The 20171-nt window shown below is 43.8% G+C and overlaps 1 protein-coding gene across 1 annotated transcript in view; it reads left to right on the top strand.

Moving 5' to 3' along the window:
• The first annotated feature begins 530 nt into the window (after positions 1–530).
• Positions 531–20171, top strand: part of Gpr156 (G protein-coupled receptor 156) — a 62967-nt gene continuing 43326 nt past the window's right edge. The window contains exons 1-2 of the mRNA XM_059277492.1: positions 531–758; positions 1123–1259. Coding sequence (XP_059133475.1) covers positions 663–758; positions 1123–1259 — 233 coding nt within the window. The 5' untranslated portion in view covers positions 531–662. The remainder of the gene's footprint in view (positions 759–1122; positions 1260–20171) is intronic.

Raw genomic sequence — 20171 nt, 5'->3', positions numbered from 1 at the left:
CAGGAGGATCTCTGTGAGTTCGAGGCCAGCCTGATCTACAGAGCAAGTTCCGGGAAAGGCGCAAAGCTACACAGAGAAACCCTGTCTCGAAAAACAAAAACAAAAAAAGACTCTGGAGAGTGAAGAGATTTTTACCTAGAAATTCTTAAATGTACTTACTTTATCTCTGTTTCTAAAGTATTCATTACGATGAGTTTTAAATATATTTATTAAAATATTTCCTATTTTTAAATGTTGTGATATTTATAACTACACATGATAGAACATAAGCGCGTATAGTTAAGATAGTAAAAATATTTTAAACCTGTGTGTGCGTGCTTGTTAGCTGGTCTGACTGATTCCTCCAGGGCCCGGTTTGACTGCCCTCTGGTGGTGAACCGGAACCCACACGTTGTAGGTCCTGAGATGCCCACTCTTGACCACGTGGTACTCGCTGGCGGCAAGGGTCCCGCTGAAGAGTGTCTGGTGTTCAAACACGACTGATGAAGGAGCCTAATGAAACAACCCTTCACTTCCACCCAGATCCCCTTTTCACCCTGGATCTGGAGTCTGGAGGCAGCTCTGAGATGGGGCCCCTGAAGGGAAGACTTGGGTCGTGTCTGCATCCTTGCCAGGGAGTAGCCAAGACTGCGTAGGCGCCCACAGAGGGAGCATGTGGTGACATGGATCCGGAAATCAGCTGCTCTGAATTTTGTGACAGTTTTCCCGGCCAGGAGCTGGATCGGAGACCCCTTCATGATCTTTGCAAGACAACCATTGTAAGTGAGCAGCGGAGGGCATCAGTGCTCCTCACATACACGGTGGTGGGCATGGGGGTGGGGGTGGTGGGGATGGGGGTGGGGGTGGTGGAAGAGGAAGAGGAAGCGCCCTTGTTGGACGAGCATCACTCAGCTTTGATGCTGTCTATGGAGCCTTTACTCTTGTTTTGTTTTTCGAGACAGGGTTTCTCTATGTAGCCCTGTCCGGCCTGGAACTCACTCTGTAAACCAGGGTGGCCTCGAACTCACAGAGATCCACTTGTCTCTGCCGCCCAAGTGCTGGGATTAAAGGTGTGCGCCACCAAGCCCGGCAGATCCTTCATTCTTAACAGCGTCTTTTTTTTTTTTAAAATTCTACCTCCAGACTGATTCGCAGCCCAGCAGCGCAGACGTCTCTCCCCTGTCTCCCGCCCTCTTGGGTATTGTTTGGACTTTCCTCAGCTGTGGACTGCTTCTGGTGCTCTTCTTTCTCGCTTTCACAATTCGCTGCAGGAGGAACAGGTAAGCAGCCTCCTGCCTAGAGTCCCCACCTCCTGTAACCAGAACCGGGAAACCCAGAGTGCTAACATCGCCTTGGCTCCGTGAGCAGCTTAGCCAGCGTCCATCAATGCAAAGCCTGGGATCACAGGGACCCTGTGTCTCATGCTCCCCACAGTGCCTCTGCATTTACAACAGATTGACACATAACGGGTGCTCAGTAAGTGTGTTTGGTGGTCTTGGAGGGAAGACCAGTCCAAGTGGTGTATGCTGTCAAGAAAGTGACCAGGGAAAGTATGTGCACTGGGGTTAGAGAACTACAAGGTTTCTGTAACCTCAGCTAGTACCAGGTCAGCAAATTATACAAGGATAGCATTGTCTCACACGTGATTCGCTCCCAGTAAACCAGTAGTTGAAAGCATTCAGGGACAAGTTTTGTCAGTGGAAACAAGAAACCTTGGGCTAGAGAGACAACTTGGCTGGTAGAGTGTCTACCCAGCATTCACACAGCCCTGGGTTCAGTCTCCAGCATCACATTCAACCAAGTGTGGTGATACATGCCTGTAATCTCAGAACTCGGGAGGGGAGATAGGAAGATTAGGAATTCAAGGTCATTGTCTTAGTTAGAGTTTTACTGCTGTGAAGAGACACCATGACTACGGCAACTCTTATAAAGGAAAATATTTTTACTACAACTCTTACAAAAGAAAACATTTCATTGGGGGTGGCTTATCGTGTCAGAGATCTAGTCCATTATGTGGAGGGTGACATGGTGGCATGCAGGCAGACATGCTGGAGAAGGAGCTGAGAGTTCTACATCTTGATTCATAGTCAGCAGAAGGAGACTGGGTACCAGACTGAGCATCGCTTGAGCATATAAGACCTCTAAGCCTGCCCCAACAGTGGCACACTTTGTCCAACAAGGCCACACCTACTCCAACAAGGCCCCACCTCCTAAAAGTGCCACTCCCTATGAGCCAAGCATTCAAATACATGAGTCTATGGGGGCTATTGCTATGAAAACCACCACAGTCATCCTTGGCTATAGCAAGTTTGAGGTAGGCTCTGCCTTCTCAGCCAGTGAGATGGCTCAGTGGGTATGGGAGCTTGCTGCCAAGTTTGATGACCTCAGTTTGATCCCTGAGACTCCACATAGTAGAGAGAACTAGTTGTTACAAGTTAAGCCGGGCGGTGGTGGCGCACGCCTTTAATCCCAGCACTCGGGAGGCAGAGGCAGGCGGATCTCTGTGAGTTCGAGGCCAGCCTGGGCTACCAAGTGAGTTCCAGGAGAGGCGCAAAGCTACACAGAGAAACCCTGTCTCGAAAAACCAAAAAAAAAAAAAAAAAAAAAACTAGTTGTTACAAGTTGTCCTCTCTCTGTCTCTCTCTCTCTGTCTGTCTCTGTCTCTCCCTCTCCCTCTCCCTCTCCCTCACGCACGCACATACACACATGCATACACACATTCTAAAAAGTAGAATAAAATTTAAACCTCGCATCCCCAACAAGGAGAAAGCTTTAACTTGAGAATACCATGTGGTATGCTCCCTTAGTACAAGTTGTGGCCAGTTCAATGGCTTCAGGAGCCGTGTCTTCCCTACCCACAAAGTTGAAGGAGAAGAAGAGGACATAAGGGAGATATTTGCCTATGTTAAAAACAAACAAATCTCTCGATTGTTGCAGAATGCACCGGGTCTAGAATCCATTTTAAATTTTAGTGACAATGTTGCCTATTAAGGATAAATGCCATAGAACCTACATCTTGAGATTTAAGGCTACAAAAGTAAGCTGTGATTCTGGATACAAAGCATCATGAATATTTACTGAGGGTTAGTGCTTTAATTGAGAGAATTAGTATTTTGTTAAGATTTGCTACGAAGTTAAATGTAGTTTGAGTGTTATGCTTTCAAGGACAACCTAGTGTTTTTCTTCTGGTCAAGGTCCATAATTTTTATATGTAATTTTTCACAATGCGGGATTTATCAAACATTGGGTGTAAAGATGGCTCAAAGGTTAAGAGCTCTGGTTGCTCTTCCAGATGACCCAGTTTTGATTCCAAGCACCTATATGACAGGTCACATCCTGATGTAACACCAGTTCCAGAGGACCCAATGCCTCTGCAGGTACCAATCACACATATAGTACACAGACATGTCTGCAGGCAAAGCACCCATACACATAAAATTAAATTAAAATTTAAAAGCTTTATCAAATATTTGTACATACTATTAAAACAGAAACACCTGCTGGGTATGGTGGTGCATGCCTTTAATCCCAGCACTTGGGAGCCAGAGGTAGGCAGACTTCTGTGAGTTCAAGGCCAGCCTGGTCTACAGAGTGAGTTCCAGGGCAGCCGGGGCTGTGCAGGGAAGCACTGTCTCAAAAACACAAAACCCAGAAGCACCTATGAGCAGCGCTGAAATAGAAACACCCATATTTCTGTCATGTCGCTAAAGATCTTCTGCCTGTCTTATTCGCAATGGGAACATGACTTGGCATAATGAGTGAGATCATAAGAAGTCCTGCAGATCAAATTACAGTGCATGGTGAAGTAGCTTAGGAGACCCGGCAGGGAAGATGAAAGAACCCATTTCCAAGGGTGCCGTACTGAACAGGAAACTTTGTTCAAAGGAGCAACATCAAGGTCAGGTGATCCGCTTTATTTCAGTTGAGGGTGTGTGTGTGTGTGTGTGTGTGTGTGTGTGTGTGTGTGTGTTCATGTGATTGCACATGAATGTCAGAGGAAGAAAAGTATATTACAGAAACAAAAATACTATAATAATGATTAAATTTAGTCATAGATATTGCATTTATTTTAAAATAAAGTTAACATAGCCCACAACATAAAATCAGCAAAGATCTAGGAAACTTGACCTAACTGGTACTTGTCTAACCTTCCACCCAACAACAGCAGACTCCCTCACATTCTTTACAAGGACACACAGGACATTTACCAGACCTGGAAAGACTCTAGGCCCTAGACAAAGCTGTACTGAATTTACACTGGGCGTGGTGACTCATACTGGCAACCTCAGCACTCAGGAGGCGGAGCCAGGGGGGAGGGCAAGTGTGAGGCTAGCCTGGGCCATATAGCAAGTTCTGGAATAGCTTAGACCCTGTCTGAAAAATAAAACAAATGAAAAAGAAAGAAGGAAGGAAGGAAGGAAAGAAAGAAAACTTAAAAGAATTCAAGTCATACAGAGTATGTCAACTGAATACATTGGAATTAAATTGAACTCAGAAAATCCTAAAATACACAGAATCTACTTAGAACATTACAATAAAACCATCCTCAAAGAAGGAATCAAAAGGAAAAGTAAAATGAAAAATACCTTGAATTGAATAAAAAACAAACATGTATCAAAGCTGGCTAACGGTCTTTAGTACTTTGGGTACTCATCTCTTTATCAGACATGAAGAAAGGCCCCAAATCGCAATCTCTCCTTCACCCCCACACGAAAATAGACCAGAGAACAAATGAACCTAAAGCAAATAGTGGAAAGGAAATGATAAAGATCAGTAGAAACTGATAAAATAGAAAAACAAATCAACAACCAAAGCTGCTTCTTTATAAATGTCAGTGACACTGACCAAGTTCTGGTCAGACTGACTGGGGGGAAACATTAAAGATGCAGTTAGCCAGCTGGGTGATGGTGGCGCACGCCTTTAATCCCAGCACTCGGGAGGCAGAGGCAGGTGGATCTCTGTGAGTTCAAGGCCAGCCTGGTCTATAAAGTAAGTTCCAGGAAAGGCGCAAAACTACACAGAGAAACCTTGTCTCAAAAAAACCAAAAAAAAAAAAAAAAAAAAAAAAAAAAAGATGCAGTTAGCCAAGTGAGGGATGGAAGAATAGACACCCTACACTGTGTCAGGCTGATAAGTACTCCAGAGGACTCTCCATTGAGTTCCAGCTCCAGGGAGTCTCACTCTCTGAAATCTCTTTGAGTGTGGACTAGACTGATTGACTTGTTTACTAATGAGATGCCATTGCTGTTGTTGGGGTATAAAATGATACCTTCCATTTCAGATCTTATTCTTCATTTGATTGCTCTAGACTGCTTTGTTGTAGGCTGACCTACAGTGAGACCCTTATGAGAAGGAACTCTCTGGGACTCACTCTATTAGTCATGGTTTTCTAGAGAAACATAACTGGTATATACATATATGGAATTTATTAAGTCAAAATGTTTATAAAGAATAAGACCATAAGAAGCACTGTGGAGTCGGGTGGTGGTGGCGCACGCCTTTAATCCCAGCACTCGGGAGGCAGAGGCAGGCGGATCTCTGTGAGTTCGAGGCCAGCCTGGGCTACCAAGTGAGTTCCAGGAGAGGCGCAAAGCTACACAGAGAAACCCTGTCTCGAAAAACCAAAAAAAAAAAAAAAAAAAAAGAAGCACTGTGGACCAAAATCTATTGTACAGGGAAGTAGCTTTTGAGGTAAGAAAGGAAAGATAAAATTGCCCATTTTCAAAGATGCTTTATTGAACAATAAAATTTATTCAAAGGAGCAACATTACAGTCAGATGATCCAGCCTGGCATGGCCGTTAATCCCAGCACTCAAGAGGCAGAGGCAGATCTCTGAGTTCAAGCCTAGTCTGAGTTCCTGAGTTCCAGGAAAGCTGAGGCTACACAGGGAAACCCCATCTCAAACAGACAAACAAACAAAAATAAATAAACAAACAAATAAACAAATAAATAAACAACAACAAAAATCATGATCCACTTCATTTCAGTTCTGAGGTCATGTGTGTGTGTGTGTGTGTGTGTGTGTCTGTCTGTGTCTGTGTGTCTGTGTCTGTGTGTGTCTGTGTGTGTCTGTGTCTGTGTGTTTGTATGTCCTGTTATATCTGGGAAACACTGTTTCCCTGAAGTCATCTACTACTTCTGGCTTTTACAACCTTTCCAATCCCTCTTCCTCATAGATTCCCCTGAGCCTTGAGGAGAGGAGTGTGATATAGACATCCCATTTAAGGCTGAGCACTCTCCACTCTCTTGTTTTCTGTATGTTGACCAGTTGTGGATCTCTGTATTAATTGCCATCTGTAAGAGGAAGCTTCTCTGATGAAGGCTGAGTGATATATTGACCTATGGGTACAGCAATAAGTTGTCAGGAGTCATTTTATTGTGTAGTTGGAAGTTTTTCTGTGTCACGCCTGGTCTGCAGCCACTCAGACCCAAATAAACACACAGAAGCTTATATTAACTAAAACTGCTTGGCCATTAGCTCAGGCTAACTACTGATTAGCTCTTACACTTAAACTCAGCCCATTTCTGTTCATCTATATGTTGTCACATTTTCTGTAGCTTTACCTGTGTGCCATTACATGCTGCTCCCTGGACGGCAGGCTGGTGTCTCCTGACTCAGCTTTCCTCTTCCCAGAATTCTCCTTGTTTGCTTATCCTGTCTATACTTCCTGCCTGGCTACTGGCGAATCAGCGTTTTATTAAACCAATGTACAAAAGCATTATCCCACAGCATTATTTCTATGTTGATTTAACAGAATAATAGTAGTAGATTTTCCTCTTAGGCCCACAACCTATCATCTATCCAGATGAAAAACTGCCTCATCAGCAGTTTCAGGAATGGGTTCTGTCTTAGTTAGTGTTTCTATTGCTGAGATGAAACACCACGACCAAAAAGCAAGTTGAGGAAAGTGTTTACTTGGCTTACCATTCAACATTGCTGTTCATCACTGAAGGATGTCAGGACAGCAACTCAAACAGGGTAATCCCGGAGGCAGGAGCTGATACAGAGGCCATGGAGAGGAGTTACTTACTGGCTTGCTTCCCCTGGCTTACTCAGCCCACCTTCTTATATTCCAGGACCAGCAGCCCAGGAATGGCGCCACCCACCATGGGCTGGGCCCTCCCCCACTGATCACTAAATGAGAACATGCCTTACAGCTGGATCTCATGGAGGCATTTCCTCAGCTGAGGCTGGTGACTTCCTCTGATGACTCTAGCTTGTGTCAAGTTGACACACAAAAGCCGTCCAGTACAGGTTCCATCTCATGAAGTGGGCTCAAATCCATTTTTTCCCTGTAAAGTGGCTGGTTACTCTCATAGCGTCTATACCACTATTTCACCAATAAGCATATCTTGTCAGGAAGATCAATATTGTAACTCACAGCGTTCATAGTTAGGTGAGCTGGATAATTATTTTTCTCCTCTTGTAGCATGCATAACACCTCCCAGAATTATGAAAAGTAGCCAGCAAGAATAAAACTTCCAGCTGAGTACCAGTTAGATTTTTCCATATTCAATGACTCAAGTATGTGATGTCTTCAGCACTAGGGTCTTAAAAGGTATCTACTTATTTAAAACAAAAAACAAAAAACACTAAGCTGGGTAGTGGTAGCGCACACCTTTAATCCAAGCACTCAGAAGGCAGAGGCAAGTGGATTTCTGGGAGTTTGAGGCCAGCCTGGTCTACAAAGTGACTTCCAGGACAGCCTGGACTACACAGAGAAACTCTGTCTCAAACAAAACAAAACAAAAAAAACCAAAAACAAACCCTAAGATGTCTTTACTCTCAGCTAATCTGATTATATAGCAAATCCAAAGGAATTTATTTTTAAAACAAAGCACCTTCCCACCAAAACAAAAAACAAACAAACAAACAAAAAACCTATTACAAACCAACAAATGAGCAAGTTTGTAGGGTGTGAGACCAATGCACGAAACTGAAGTGTATGTCAATAGACTAACAACAGACCGTTGAAAAGTGAAGTTAAAAGCAATGCTATTTATAACATCAAGAGGATTGTGAGACCTTGTCTTAGAAAAGGAAAGGAAAGGAAAGGAAAGGAAAGGAAAGGAAAGGAAAGGAAAGGAAAGGAAAGGAAAGGAAAGGAAACGAAAGGAAAGGAAAGGAAAGGAAAGGAGAAGGGAGTGGGAAGAGAGAAGGGAGGGAAGGAGAGATTGTGGATAAATCTAATGATGTAGCATACCTAATACTCTGAAAACTGTGACATACTAGAGAATTAGAAAAACTGAGTAAGTGGAAAGATGCTGTGTTCAGTACTGTAGAAATATCATTTCTCTAACTGATCTGTAGAACAGCCCAATCACAGTTACACCCTACCCCCATTATATATCCACAAGCTGATCCCAAAATTCATACCTGTTCATAGTGGCTCCCGCCAGGCAGAGCTGTGGCTGTCTCCTCCCACCCAGGCCGAGGGGCTCAGGGTAGGCCTGTCCAAAGGTTTTATAATTCCAGTTACACAAAATTCTAGAAAACTAATCCGTTGCTAACAGAAAGGTCAACAGTTGACTGTAAGTGGATGAGGTTAGCAAAAGGAGACAGGAAAGAGGAATTATAGAAAATTATGTAAGAAACTTAAACAGCTGTGAATGATTGTCGTGACACAGACATAAGGAAGTTTGTATTGGGGCTGCAGATGTGACTCAGTGATTAAAAGTACTGGCTGCTCTTCTAGAGACTCAGCTTCCATTCCCAGCACCCACCTTCTTGGAATTCCAGCCCCAGGGGATCTGACGCCTTCTTCTGGCCTCCATAGGCACAGCACATCCTCCATAGGCACAGCACATACGGTGCACAGACATATATATGTTCAGGCAAACACTCATACACATAAAGTCAAAGTAAATGTTATATAAACATTCTTATGTTTCTGGGAAAGCTCTCATGGGAAATAAAGTATATAGGTATATTTTTGTTTTTGTTTTTGAGACAGAGTTTCTATGTATAATAGCCCTGGCTGTCCTGGAGCTCACTCTATAGGTCAGGCTGGCCTCGAACTCAGAAATCTGCCTGCCCCTGCCTCCTAAAGTACTGGGATTAAAGTTGTGCACCCCCACACACATACAGGTATGTTTTTCTAAAGGGCTTGCTAAGTTATCTTAAAATCATCTGATAACTTTACTAGATATTAATAACTGATATAGAAAAAATATTTCCCTTAGATTATTCATGAACTTATTAATAAGAATATTCCTTTACTAATATTCTTATTAAACTGTACAACTTAAGTTGAAATTGTTAAATATTTCAGGCCCAATAGGAAGCTCTCCTGGTATCTATCTCCTCTGACATGCACAAAACAGGACTCATACTCTACAATCTACACTAAGCTAACCTTGTTCAATAAGGCCTTTTATTCTGAGGTCTTATTTCACTATTAATTGAGATGATAGTTAAAGATTGTAGATTGATATCTTGTTGTATCTCAAAGATGACACTGGAATTCCCATCATAGTATTCAGTAAAATGTTGCTGTCTGAGAAATATGAGTCATAATTATTGTGTAGAATGTGGATTTTTACTCTGCTTGCAAACTAACAAGTTAACCTGTTACTGTTTCATGGACGTGAGCCAAAGCAGTCAACACTCATGACCGAAACAGTAAGCAGCTTCTAGTTAGACTGATTGGCTCCCAGGACAATGACGGACCTGTGGACACAGTCCAAATCCCAAGAGCACGAAGAAGGGCCCGTGGAGGAAGCTTGAATAGCCAGTGAGTTACCTGTCAAGAAGAGGGGCGCTGGGTCTAGGGGATTCGCTGCCTTTACAGTGAGTTACAAGCTTGGAGTGTGTGAGTGAGTGAGAAAGGGAGGGAGGGAGGGAGGGAGGGAGAGAGAGAGAGAGAGAGAGAGAGAGAGAGAGAGAGAGAGAGGAGGGAAGGAGGAAGGAAGGGAAATTGAGATCTACATTATCTTTCAAGGTTGTTCATGTATTATGTGATCAACCCTGAGAAGGGTATAGATAAAGAACAGGCAGGCACTTGTGTCTTGGAGGACCCAGCAAGAATATCCAGAGCTGTTCCTGGGCCCATGGTAGCTTTGCATCCAACTCAGAATCGTGCCAGTCAGCTACCTAGACCGAAAGTGTCTTTTCCTGTGCCCTCTTCACTCCTGGACATGGTCCTCCCCAGGTAGGATCCTCACCCGGGTCCCCTGACTGCTTCCAGCAGAGCTGAGTCTCATGCTCTAGTGTGCGTGCTGTGTTTACCTGCCCTGCTTCCAGAAGATCCACGCCATGGTTCTCAAGCACCACCTTGTCCCCTTGTCGGACTCTGCCTCCCTGGGTTTCACGTCACTGGTCCTCATCACAAAAGTTCTTAGGGTCTCCATGCTTTCTCAAGCAGGCTTCGACTCACATTCTTTCTGTTTCTGAGAGTGTTACATCATCATCTGAGTGAGGCTGATCTTATTACAGTCAATAGGAAATGTTTAGTGAGCTGAATACTTTGTACCCAGGATACTGTGTAAAATGTGATTTATAGGTTTCCGAGACCTTGAACTGTATCTGTCTCCGGGGTAGGGAAACATGAGCAAGTCGAGGTACATTCTGTTTTTGAAAAAAAAAATAATAATAATAACTTTCCAGCAGAAGTGGGGCTAGCTGGGGAGGGAAAGGACCAGCAGGAAGGGCTGGGGACTGGGGAAGGGTCAACAAAGAAGGTAAGAAAATACCATCATGAAATCCATCCCCTTGTATACGGATTTTTAAGAAGTTCATTTTAAAATCTGGTTTGAAACCTAATGCCTTGCTGCTGAGTAGGATCTGTGCTGTCTCCACATCGATTATTCCAGGCCTGTCATCTTTGCGGGTTGATTCATTGGCGCTGAAGGCAAGGTCAAGGGAAGGACAGGCAAGCAGTACCAATCACTTTGGGCTGAGGGAAAGCTTGCACACCGGCATGCTGGGATCGTGGCTATAATCTTTGACACCGTGATAGCTAACCAGGACAGAAGAAGAGGAAGCAGTCCCTCCTAGAACAGACACTGACCGGGTTGCCCAAGTCAGGACGATGTTGCAGGGTCTGGGGCTGGATGAAGCAGAAGGGCCAGGGACAGATCCTGAAAGGCGCTACCATCACAAGAAGCTAATGCCGGGCGGTGGTGGCTCACACCTTTAATCTCAGCACTCGGGAGGCAGAGGCAGGCAGATCTCTGTGAGTTCGAGGCCAGCCTGGGCTACAGAGTGAGTTCCAGGAAAGGTGCAAAGCTACACAGATAAACCCTGTCTCAAAACAAAAACAAACACAAACAAACAAGAAGCTGACATTCACAGGAGGAAAATATTATTTGGACTGTTGTTTCCAAAAGATTGGGCAGCGAGCTGAGAGTAGATGTCGTATCATGAGGTCAGATGCCACGGGCGTGTGGGAACAGGGCAGGAACAGAGATGCAAAGTGAAAGTAAGGTGGTGGGTGGGGAAGGTCTTTCTTGGGTCCTGCCTGTGGAATAGAGTATGGATGGGAGTGTGTGGAGGTGAATGAGGCAATAGAGTTAAGACATAATAGTAGTCTCGGCACAGAGCTTTGATGCTCTTTAGTCACCTGGCAGACAGGCTTAGATGGATCTTAAGCCTAGATGAACTGCTCACACTTTCCTTCATACATCTGTGTATGTGAATTTATATAACTAGCCAGGCATAGTGGCACAAGCCTTAGGAATCAGAAGCTGGAGGATCACCAGTTCAAGACCAGCCTGGGTTACATAGTAAAATTCCTGTCTGAGAAACCAAAAATAAATAAACAAGTAACTAAAATAAAAATAGATAGACACATGGGCTGGCAAGATAATTAAGTGGCAAAGGCACTTGCCACCAAGCCTGACCACCTAAATTTAATCCCAGGGGCCCATAAGGTGAAAGGAGAGAACTGTCTCCCAGAGTTGTCCTCTGACCTCCACATGCATGCCATGGCACACCTGCACATGCCCACATACACACAACACACTAGATAGATAGATCGATAGACCGATAGATCAACAGATAGATCGATAGTTCAATAGATAGATGGATGGATGGATGGATGGATGGATGGATGATGAATGATGGATGGATGGATGGATGGATGGATGGATGGACGGACGAACGGACAGACAGACAGACAGATAGATAGATAGATAGATAGATAGATAGATAGATAGATAGACAGACAGATAAGCCAACAGCTGAACACATTGTCACTGTCCTACAGCTGGTGGTGGATGGCATTTACTGAGTTGGGAGAAGGCAGTTCTAACTCCTTTACCAAATATTGAGATCCTTGAACTTTTAAAAAAATTAAAGCCTTGTTTTTATCTCCTTGGTGTTTTGCCTGTAGCTGTGTGTGTGCACCGTGAGGGCATGCAGCGCCCTCAGAGGCCAGAAAAGGACACCACATCCCCTAACACTGGAGTGACAGGCAGATGTGAGTTGCCGTGTAGATGCTGGGAATCGAACCCTGGCCCAGTACTCTTAACCACCGAGCTGTCTCTCCAGCTCCTGTTCTTGGATTTTGAATATTTATTTATTAGTGGTCCTGAGGGTAGAACCCAGGGCCTTGTTCATGCCAGACATTTCATCTACCATTGGCCACCCCCCAGCTCCTGACTGTTTTCCTCTCTGCTCCCCATTGTACCCAGATTATGTTGTTTCCCAGGGGAACACTTTAGCTGGCCTGGAAGAAAACGGAGCACAAGGATAAGGATAAGCTCTTGGAAGACAGACAAGTCCTTTCCCCTCCTTAACAGTTTCAAGTCCACACGGACAGCGCATAGTGAAGCAGCTGCTCTCCACCGTGGCCTTTCTCCTAGGGCTCCCTCCCTCCCCAGTCCCCGGGTATGACACACAGGTCCCTAGCCCTTCTCCTAGGGCTCCCTCCCTCCCCGGGCCCCCGGGCATGTCACACAGGTCCCCAGCCCTTCTCCTAGGACTCACTCCCTCCCCAGTCCCCGGGCATGACTTGGAAAGGCCCAGATCCCCAACCCTTCTGGCTGCGGATCTTCCTACCCATCCTCACAGTCCTGTTATCCCACAGAAATGGATCTGTCCTTGGTGCACTATTGGCCATGGTGGGCTGTGCTTTTAGAGGGCCTTCGTGCCATCATGTTCTTACACAGCTGGCTGTGGGTTCAAGGCCAGATTCATGTACATACAGTTCTGGGTCAACTGGGACTAGATACAGACTGTCTTTATAAATACACACACACACACACACACACACACACACTCTAAATTGTCAAGCAGTGTGCTAGATACTATCTAGGTCCTGGGGGTCATATTAAAGGACAAACTAGGCAAAAAAAAAATCATCTCCTTCATAGAATTTGTTTTCTCCAAGTATGAGGAATCAGAAAATAAAACGTAAGCACATGGATTGTAGTGAACAGGGAAACTGAATGGGAGCACTCAGGGTGGCCATGCTCGTTTAGACAGTGTGGCCAGGGAAGGCCTCCCTGAGAAGGGAACACTTGAAAATGGACTAGATGGGCTTAAGAAACAAGCCCTGAGGAAAGACAAACACAGACAGAGGAGACAGGAAGCGCAGAGGCCCTGAGTGTTTGAAGAAAAAGAGGGAGACCCGTATGGCTGGAGCAGATTAAATGAGGCAAGATAGGGGAGGGTGAGGTCAGGGAATCAATAGGGCAAGATCCATGGGCGCTTCGTAGGTTGACGTAATTAATGTCTTTGGCTCATCCTCTGGCTGTTACAGGCAGCCACGGTAGGATTTGGAGCTGAGACATAACATCACTTGACTTCCATGGGGTAGAAGTCTAGCTGCTGTTTTATGACTAGAGTATTAACATTTAATGGAGTTGAGCAGAACTGCCTTAAATAAAACCATCTCTCCACGTGCCTTAATCCAGGCACCTAAATGGTAAAGCTCAGAAATTCCTGGGAGTATTTGGAGGAGTGCCTCTTGGCTGCTCATTCTGCTCGCGGCTGGTAAGTGGGCACTGACCCCACTAGCTTGGGTTGGGGTTCCCTGGCAGAGCATGTCCACATCCAGTCTTCCTCTGCTCTGTGCTCTTGGTCGCCGGAGGGTTGGTGGCACACGAAAGAGGCTCTTGAGGGACAAGGCCCTTAGTCTAGGCTAAGAGAAACTTGGTACTGAGAGGCACGTGTTGCACGAATTTTAAATGGTCTTATAATAAAAACCCAGAGCCCGATATCACGGTGAAAGCTGAAAGATCAGAGAAGCAGAGCAGGCCACAGCTACCACCTCTTACCTCACCAACTCCTCAGCCTGACAGAGCCTCTGCAAGAGAGTGAATGAATTCCTGTCTCCTCCCGCCTTATATTCCTTTCTCTGCCCAGCCATATCACTTCCTGTCTCAACCTTCCTAGTGCTGGAATTAAAGGTGTGTGTGCCACCACTGCCTGGCTGTTTCTCTTTTAGGCTGGGTTAATCTCGTGTAGCCCAGCATGGCCTTAAATTTACAGAGATCCACATGGATCTGTCTCTGCCTCCAGAGTGCTAGGATTAAATGTGTGTACCACTACTGCCTGAGCTCTATGGCTAACTCTGTGGCTAGCTCTGTCTTCTGGTCTTCAGGCAAGCTTTATTTCTTAGATTACAAATATATCACAACAGGGATGAATACTTAACGCCAACGGTATTGTTCTTTTTAAATTTTATTTTTATTATTTGAGTGTATGTGTGTGTGAATGCACATAATTGAAGTGGCCATAGGTGGGTGCCAAACACCTCTAGAGCTAGAGTTACAGACTGCTGTGAGCCACCTGATGTGAGCACTAGGAAATGAACTCATGTCCTCTGTAAATGCAGTATGTGCTCCTGACCTCTAAACCATCTCTCCAGCCCCTCTAATGGAACTATTCTGTAGGGGCCACAGGATAAAAACTGAAGGAACAAAAGAAAGCAGATTCCAATATTGCTGAATAAAGATAGACAAAGAAGGGGCTGTTTATATTCAAACAGAATATAAAAGCTATTATTCGTGAAGGGAAAGACTATTCAATTTCTCTACATTAAAAATAAAAGGCTGGGTGTGGTGGTGCACGTCTTTAATCCCAATACTCGGGAAGCAGAGGCAGGAGGACTTCTGTGAGTTTGAGGCCAGCCTGCTCCCATAGTGAGCTCCAGGATAGCCAGGAGTACATAAATAGATCTTGTCTCAAAATAGATGAGAGAGAGAGAGAGAGAGAGAGAGAGAGAGAGAGAGAGAGAGAGAGAGAGACTAAAATTTTCTGTTAAAGATACTACTATAAGAATAGGCAGCCAAGCTATAGAGTGAGATAATGTATTCACAACATGTGTATCAGGAAAGTTCTTATCCAGAATGAAGAACTATAAATCAATAAGAAAAAAAAAATTTTTTTCTTGTATTGAAGATAGACACTTTTCTCATGCAATATAACCTGATTATATTTTCCCCTCCCTCTATTCCTCCCAGTTCCTCCCCACCTCCCCTCCCCTCCAAAACCACTCCCTTTCTGTCTCTCATTAGAAAAGAACAGACTTCTAAGAAATAACAACCAAACATGGCAAAATAAAGCATATTGAGATGAAGGATTTTTTTTTAATGGAGAAAAGGTATGCAGTGATACTTCACCAACAATCCAACTAGCCAATAAATGAATAATGGTCAATCCGAGACATGCAAATTGAAGTCACAGTGGAGAGCCTACATGCTTACTTAAGAGAGGACAAAATTAAGTTTGGAGAAGCTGAAGAGCTATAGGAATTCTGACGCATTGTTATGGAAGTATAGTTGCTTAACTAGAGAGATGACCCTCTGAGAAATGTCTCATGATGTGAGGTATTGTGTGAATGTCATAACACATTCCACACACCTAGACAGCATAGCCTCCTACAGACCTAGGCTATAGAAACCACTGCTATATGCAGACTATATGCATGTGGTGTCTGAGTGTATATATAAATGCATTCACTTTGCGAAACTGTTCAGCAATACCTATAAACCTTGAACATATTCATGCCCTGTCTGTCTGAAGTCCCAGGAAAACTGCACATATAACTACCAAAATACGTTTACTGGAATATTCTTAGTGGTACTATTTATAGCAAACCTATTTCAGACCGCTTTGTGTTGCTTTAACAGAATATCTAAGGCTGAGTTATGTATAAAGAAAAGAGTTTTATTTGGCTCGTGATTCTGGTAGCTGGAAGACCCAAACAGGATGGTGCTACTATTGGGTAAGAAGCCCTAGCTGTATCACAACATGACAGAAGAACAGAGAACTAAAAATACAGAAAAAAGGCCAATTACGTGGGGGTGGGTCATCTTGATTTGTAACAGCTGACTTTCAGGCTAACCTAGTCTCACAAGAATAAACCTTTCGCCACGAGGTGGTCATTAATCCCTTCCATGGTGGTGCTTACATGACCCAAATCACCCGTTCATGTCCCATCATCTCGAAACAGTGTTGCACTGGGAACCACACCCCAACATCAGTTTGGGTGGGAACAGACGATATTCACACCATAGCAGAACTGTCAAGAAACCGGAAGCAGCTCAAATGTTCATCAACAATTTTAATGTCGCAATACCTTCAGATATATCCTATAAATTGATGCTACACAATAATGACAGTGATCTACAATTATCTGCCACAGTACTGACAATATTGTTGACCAAACACAGAGATTACACCTGATGCGATTCCTCTTGCATGAGAAGCACAAAGACAGACAAGCGAGCCTGTCAGAAGTCCGGACAGTTTTTACCCTAGGTCAGGAGAGAGAGAAAGGGAGCAGCATGGTGACCAGCAGAGCAAGGGACAGGTGTCTGAAGTGTAAGTAGACTTCCTTCTCGGGCTGTGCGCTGGGTGCAGAGGTGTGTCTGGTGTGGATTTTTGAATTGTGTATTTATACATATGAATTTATCTTTATTTGTTTCTGTTTTCTTTTGGATTTGTGTTTGGCTTTTATTTGGTTTTGCTATGTAGCCCTGGATAGCCTGGTGTTTCTTGTGCAGCCCAATCTGGGCCCAAATTCATGGTAATCTTCCTGCTTTAGCCTCTTAGAGTGCTGGGATTATAGGCATGCATCACCTTCATGCCTGACTACGTATATTTTTCTTTGATGTGTTTTTAAAAGTGTCATTGGGTTTTTGTTTTGTTTTTGTTTTTGTCACAAAATGAAAACCTCCAAAAGTGATATGTGTCGGTTTGTTATAAGAAACAAAAATTCTGCTGGGCGGCAGTGGCACACACCTTTAATCCCAGCACCCGGGAGGCAGAGCCAGGCGGATCTCTGTGAGTTCGAGGCCAGCCTAGTCTGCAGAGCGAGATCCAAGACAGGCACCAAAACTACATGGAGAAACCCTGTCTTGAAAAAAAACAAACAAACAAACAAAACCCAAAAATTCTTAAATATCATTTTTCTGGGAAAATATTCTTACTTATGTCTCTATTATGTATATTGAAGGACATAATGATGAGTTATAGTGTAAATGTGAGGTGAACTATGTAAGACTCCTTTATATGCCACTGATTTAAAAAAAAGAAGGAGGAGAACTTGGGCCAGCAAGATAGTTTAACAGATAAAGGTGCTCCCTGGCAACCCTGACAATTTGAATTTGATTCCCAGAACCTACATGATGGAAGGAGAGAGCCAAATCTTCAGTTTTTCTTCGACCACTAACATGTAGCCTGGCTTATGCTCACACACACACACACACACACACACACACACACACACACACACACCAAATAAATGTAAAAAAAAAGAAAGAAAAAGAAAAAACTTGTTTATTAAAAGACTCTTAATTAAATGGCACAAAAGTACACACAATAAAAGAAAACCAAGTTCAGGATCACCAAAGTTGAAACTTCTGTGCCCCAGGGGATGGAGGGGCAGCGCAGTTTAAGAGCATGTACTGCTCTTGCAAAGGACCAGGGTTCAGTTCTCAGCACCCACATCAGGTGGCTCATAATTGCCTGTAGCTCCGGCTTCAGGAGATCCAACACCTCACACAGACATAATGCAGGCAGAACACCAATGCACATAAAATAAAAATAAATCATAAAAAAGAAAGTTTTTTTAAAAGATTTATTTATTTATTGTGTATATAGTATTCTGTCTGCGTATATACCTGCAGGCCAGAAGAGGGTGCCAGATCTCATTACAGATGACTGTGATCCACCATGTGGTTGCTGGGATTGAACTCAGGACCTCTGGAAGAACAGTCAGTGCTCTTAACTGCTGAGCCATCTGTCCAGCCCCCAAGAAAGTGTTTTAAAATGATATCTCAAAAAAAGGATTTATATCTAGATATTTGAAGGAATGCTTACAACTCAATAGTAAAAGACAAACCAAAATAAAATGAATATAAACTAGACCTGCCCATTGTCAGCAGACCTGAGTAGGACATAATCTCACTCTCATAATGAAGAGTGAAAGCTGGTAGAACCATCTTGGAAAGCAGTATAAAGTGGGCCGGGCATCTGAATAGATGTATCTCTGAAAAGATATATAAAAACTCAGCAGGTGCTTCCTTCAGTAGGAAGAGGAAAGCAGATCCAACCGGATTGTATACCACTTTCCACCCCCTGGGATGACTGCAATTAAAAAGTGAACAAGTGTTTTTGAGGCTGTGGAGGAATTATAACACTCACACACTATGGGTGGGAATGTAAAACAGTTGAGCTGTTATGGACGTCGTTTGAGAATTCCCCCAAATACTGAGTGAGCAACAGTTAAATTCCTAGGTCTATCTAAGCAAATGAAAACATATGCCCACATCAAAACATAAACGGATGTCCATGATATTATTTATAATAGCTCCAAAGTGGAAACAGCTAACCCAGGTGTCAGCTTTAAAAGCCAGTCATGCACTGTGTGATTCCCCTTCATAAAACAGTTCAAAGTCAGAACTAACTGAATTATAGTGCTAAAAGTCAGTGCAGCGCTTTGCCTTTGAAGAGAGGGAAGGTAACAACTATGATGTGGCTGTAATGTTCTCGATTTGGACTTGGCTTAATGGTCACCTAGATGTTCTCTTCGTGGTAGTTCACGGGCCTATACATTTATAATCTGTGTACGTAAAAAAAAAAATAATAGCTTTCCTTGTCCACAGTCATTACAAAGGCAAACTGTCAGAAATGTGTAAGTGTAGGAGTCACGGACAGGAAGTAGCTACGCCTTCAGGGGACTATGGGACGTAGGGACCAAGAGTTAACTTCTAAGCATCCACTTTACATAATTCTAGATGTCATGAGCGCCATGCTCCCCCAAATTCATATGTGGAAGCCCTGAGTCCTAATGTGACTGTATTTGAAGATAGTTTTTAAGGTTAAATGATGTTAGGTTAGGTCACAGCACTAGCCCCTCAGAGCTGGTGTCCTGAGAGTGTTCTTACAGAAGTGCCTGGTAGTGCGGAAGAGCAGGCAGCTGTCACAGGATGGAAGGGACCTCGCATTACAAAAGAGCCTTGGCCAACTCATGACCTTGGACTTCGAGTCTCCTGGATATGAGAAATAAAATCCTGTTGTTTAATTCGTCAGGTCTGTGGACTTTGTCACGGCAGTCTGCACAGAATGGTACAGCAGATATTGTCACGTATTCAACAGCCCTACCTCTGATCAAATACTGTATCGAGATTTATTCACAAATTCCCTGTTCTCTTTGCTTTTGTAAATGTAACTGAATATCCAGATTTTACTTGATTGGGGGTACTAACTAGATTTGAAAATAGTCTAACATTAATCTACACCTGATTCCCTTCCTGTGCGGTCTTCGCTACCCACGAGTCCAGGAGCTTGCTTTTACCTCTGTAATTCACCAGAGAGTAAATATGTTTTCAAGTATTTTGATTTGCAATTCTCAATACAATGGCAAGCGGATCTCTCTCTCTCTCTCTCTCTCTCTCTCTCTCTCTCTCTCTCTCTCTCTCTCTCACTCTGTGTGTGTGTGTGTGTGTGTGTGTCTGTCTGTCTGTCTGTCTGTGGTGGGAGGGGGTGGGATCGCTGTGCTAATCTATGCACAGTGACCTTTGTTTCTATCTGGCTGAGCAGATGTAGGAATTAATCCTTGTCACTCCTGGATGGCTCGGCTGCAGCTGTCCCCCACTGCCTCTCTCGCCCCGGAGAGATTTATTAGTGTGTTTTGTCTGTTGGAAAACACATCCAAGCACAAAAGAACTAGCAAATTGCAGTCACTTATCTGTAAGTATGGATTTCTAGAAACACATTTTTTTCTACACATCTTTAAAT

This window comes from Peromyscus eremicus, chromosome 12 (assembly GCF_949786415.1).
Source record: "Peromyscus eremicus chromosome 12, PerEre_H2_v1, whole genome shotgun sequence".
Taxonomy (NCBI): domain Eukaryota; kingdom Metazoa; phylum Chordata; class Mammalia; order Rodentia; family Cricetidae; genus Peromyscus; species Peromyscus eremicus.
The sequence above is the reverse complement of the archived record's forward strand: the minus strand, read 5'-3'. Positions and strand labels throughout refer to the sequence as shown.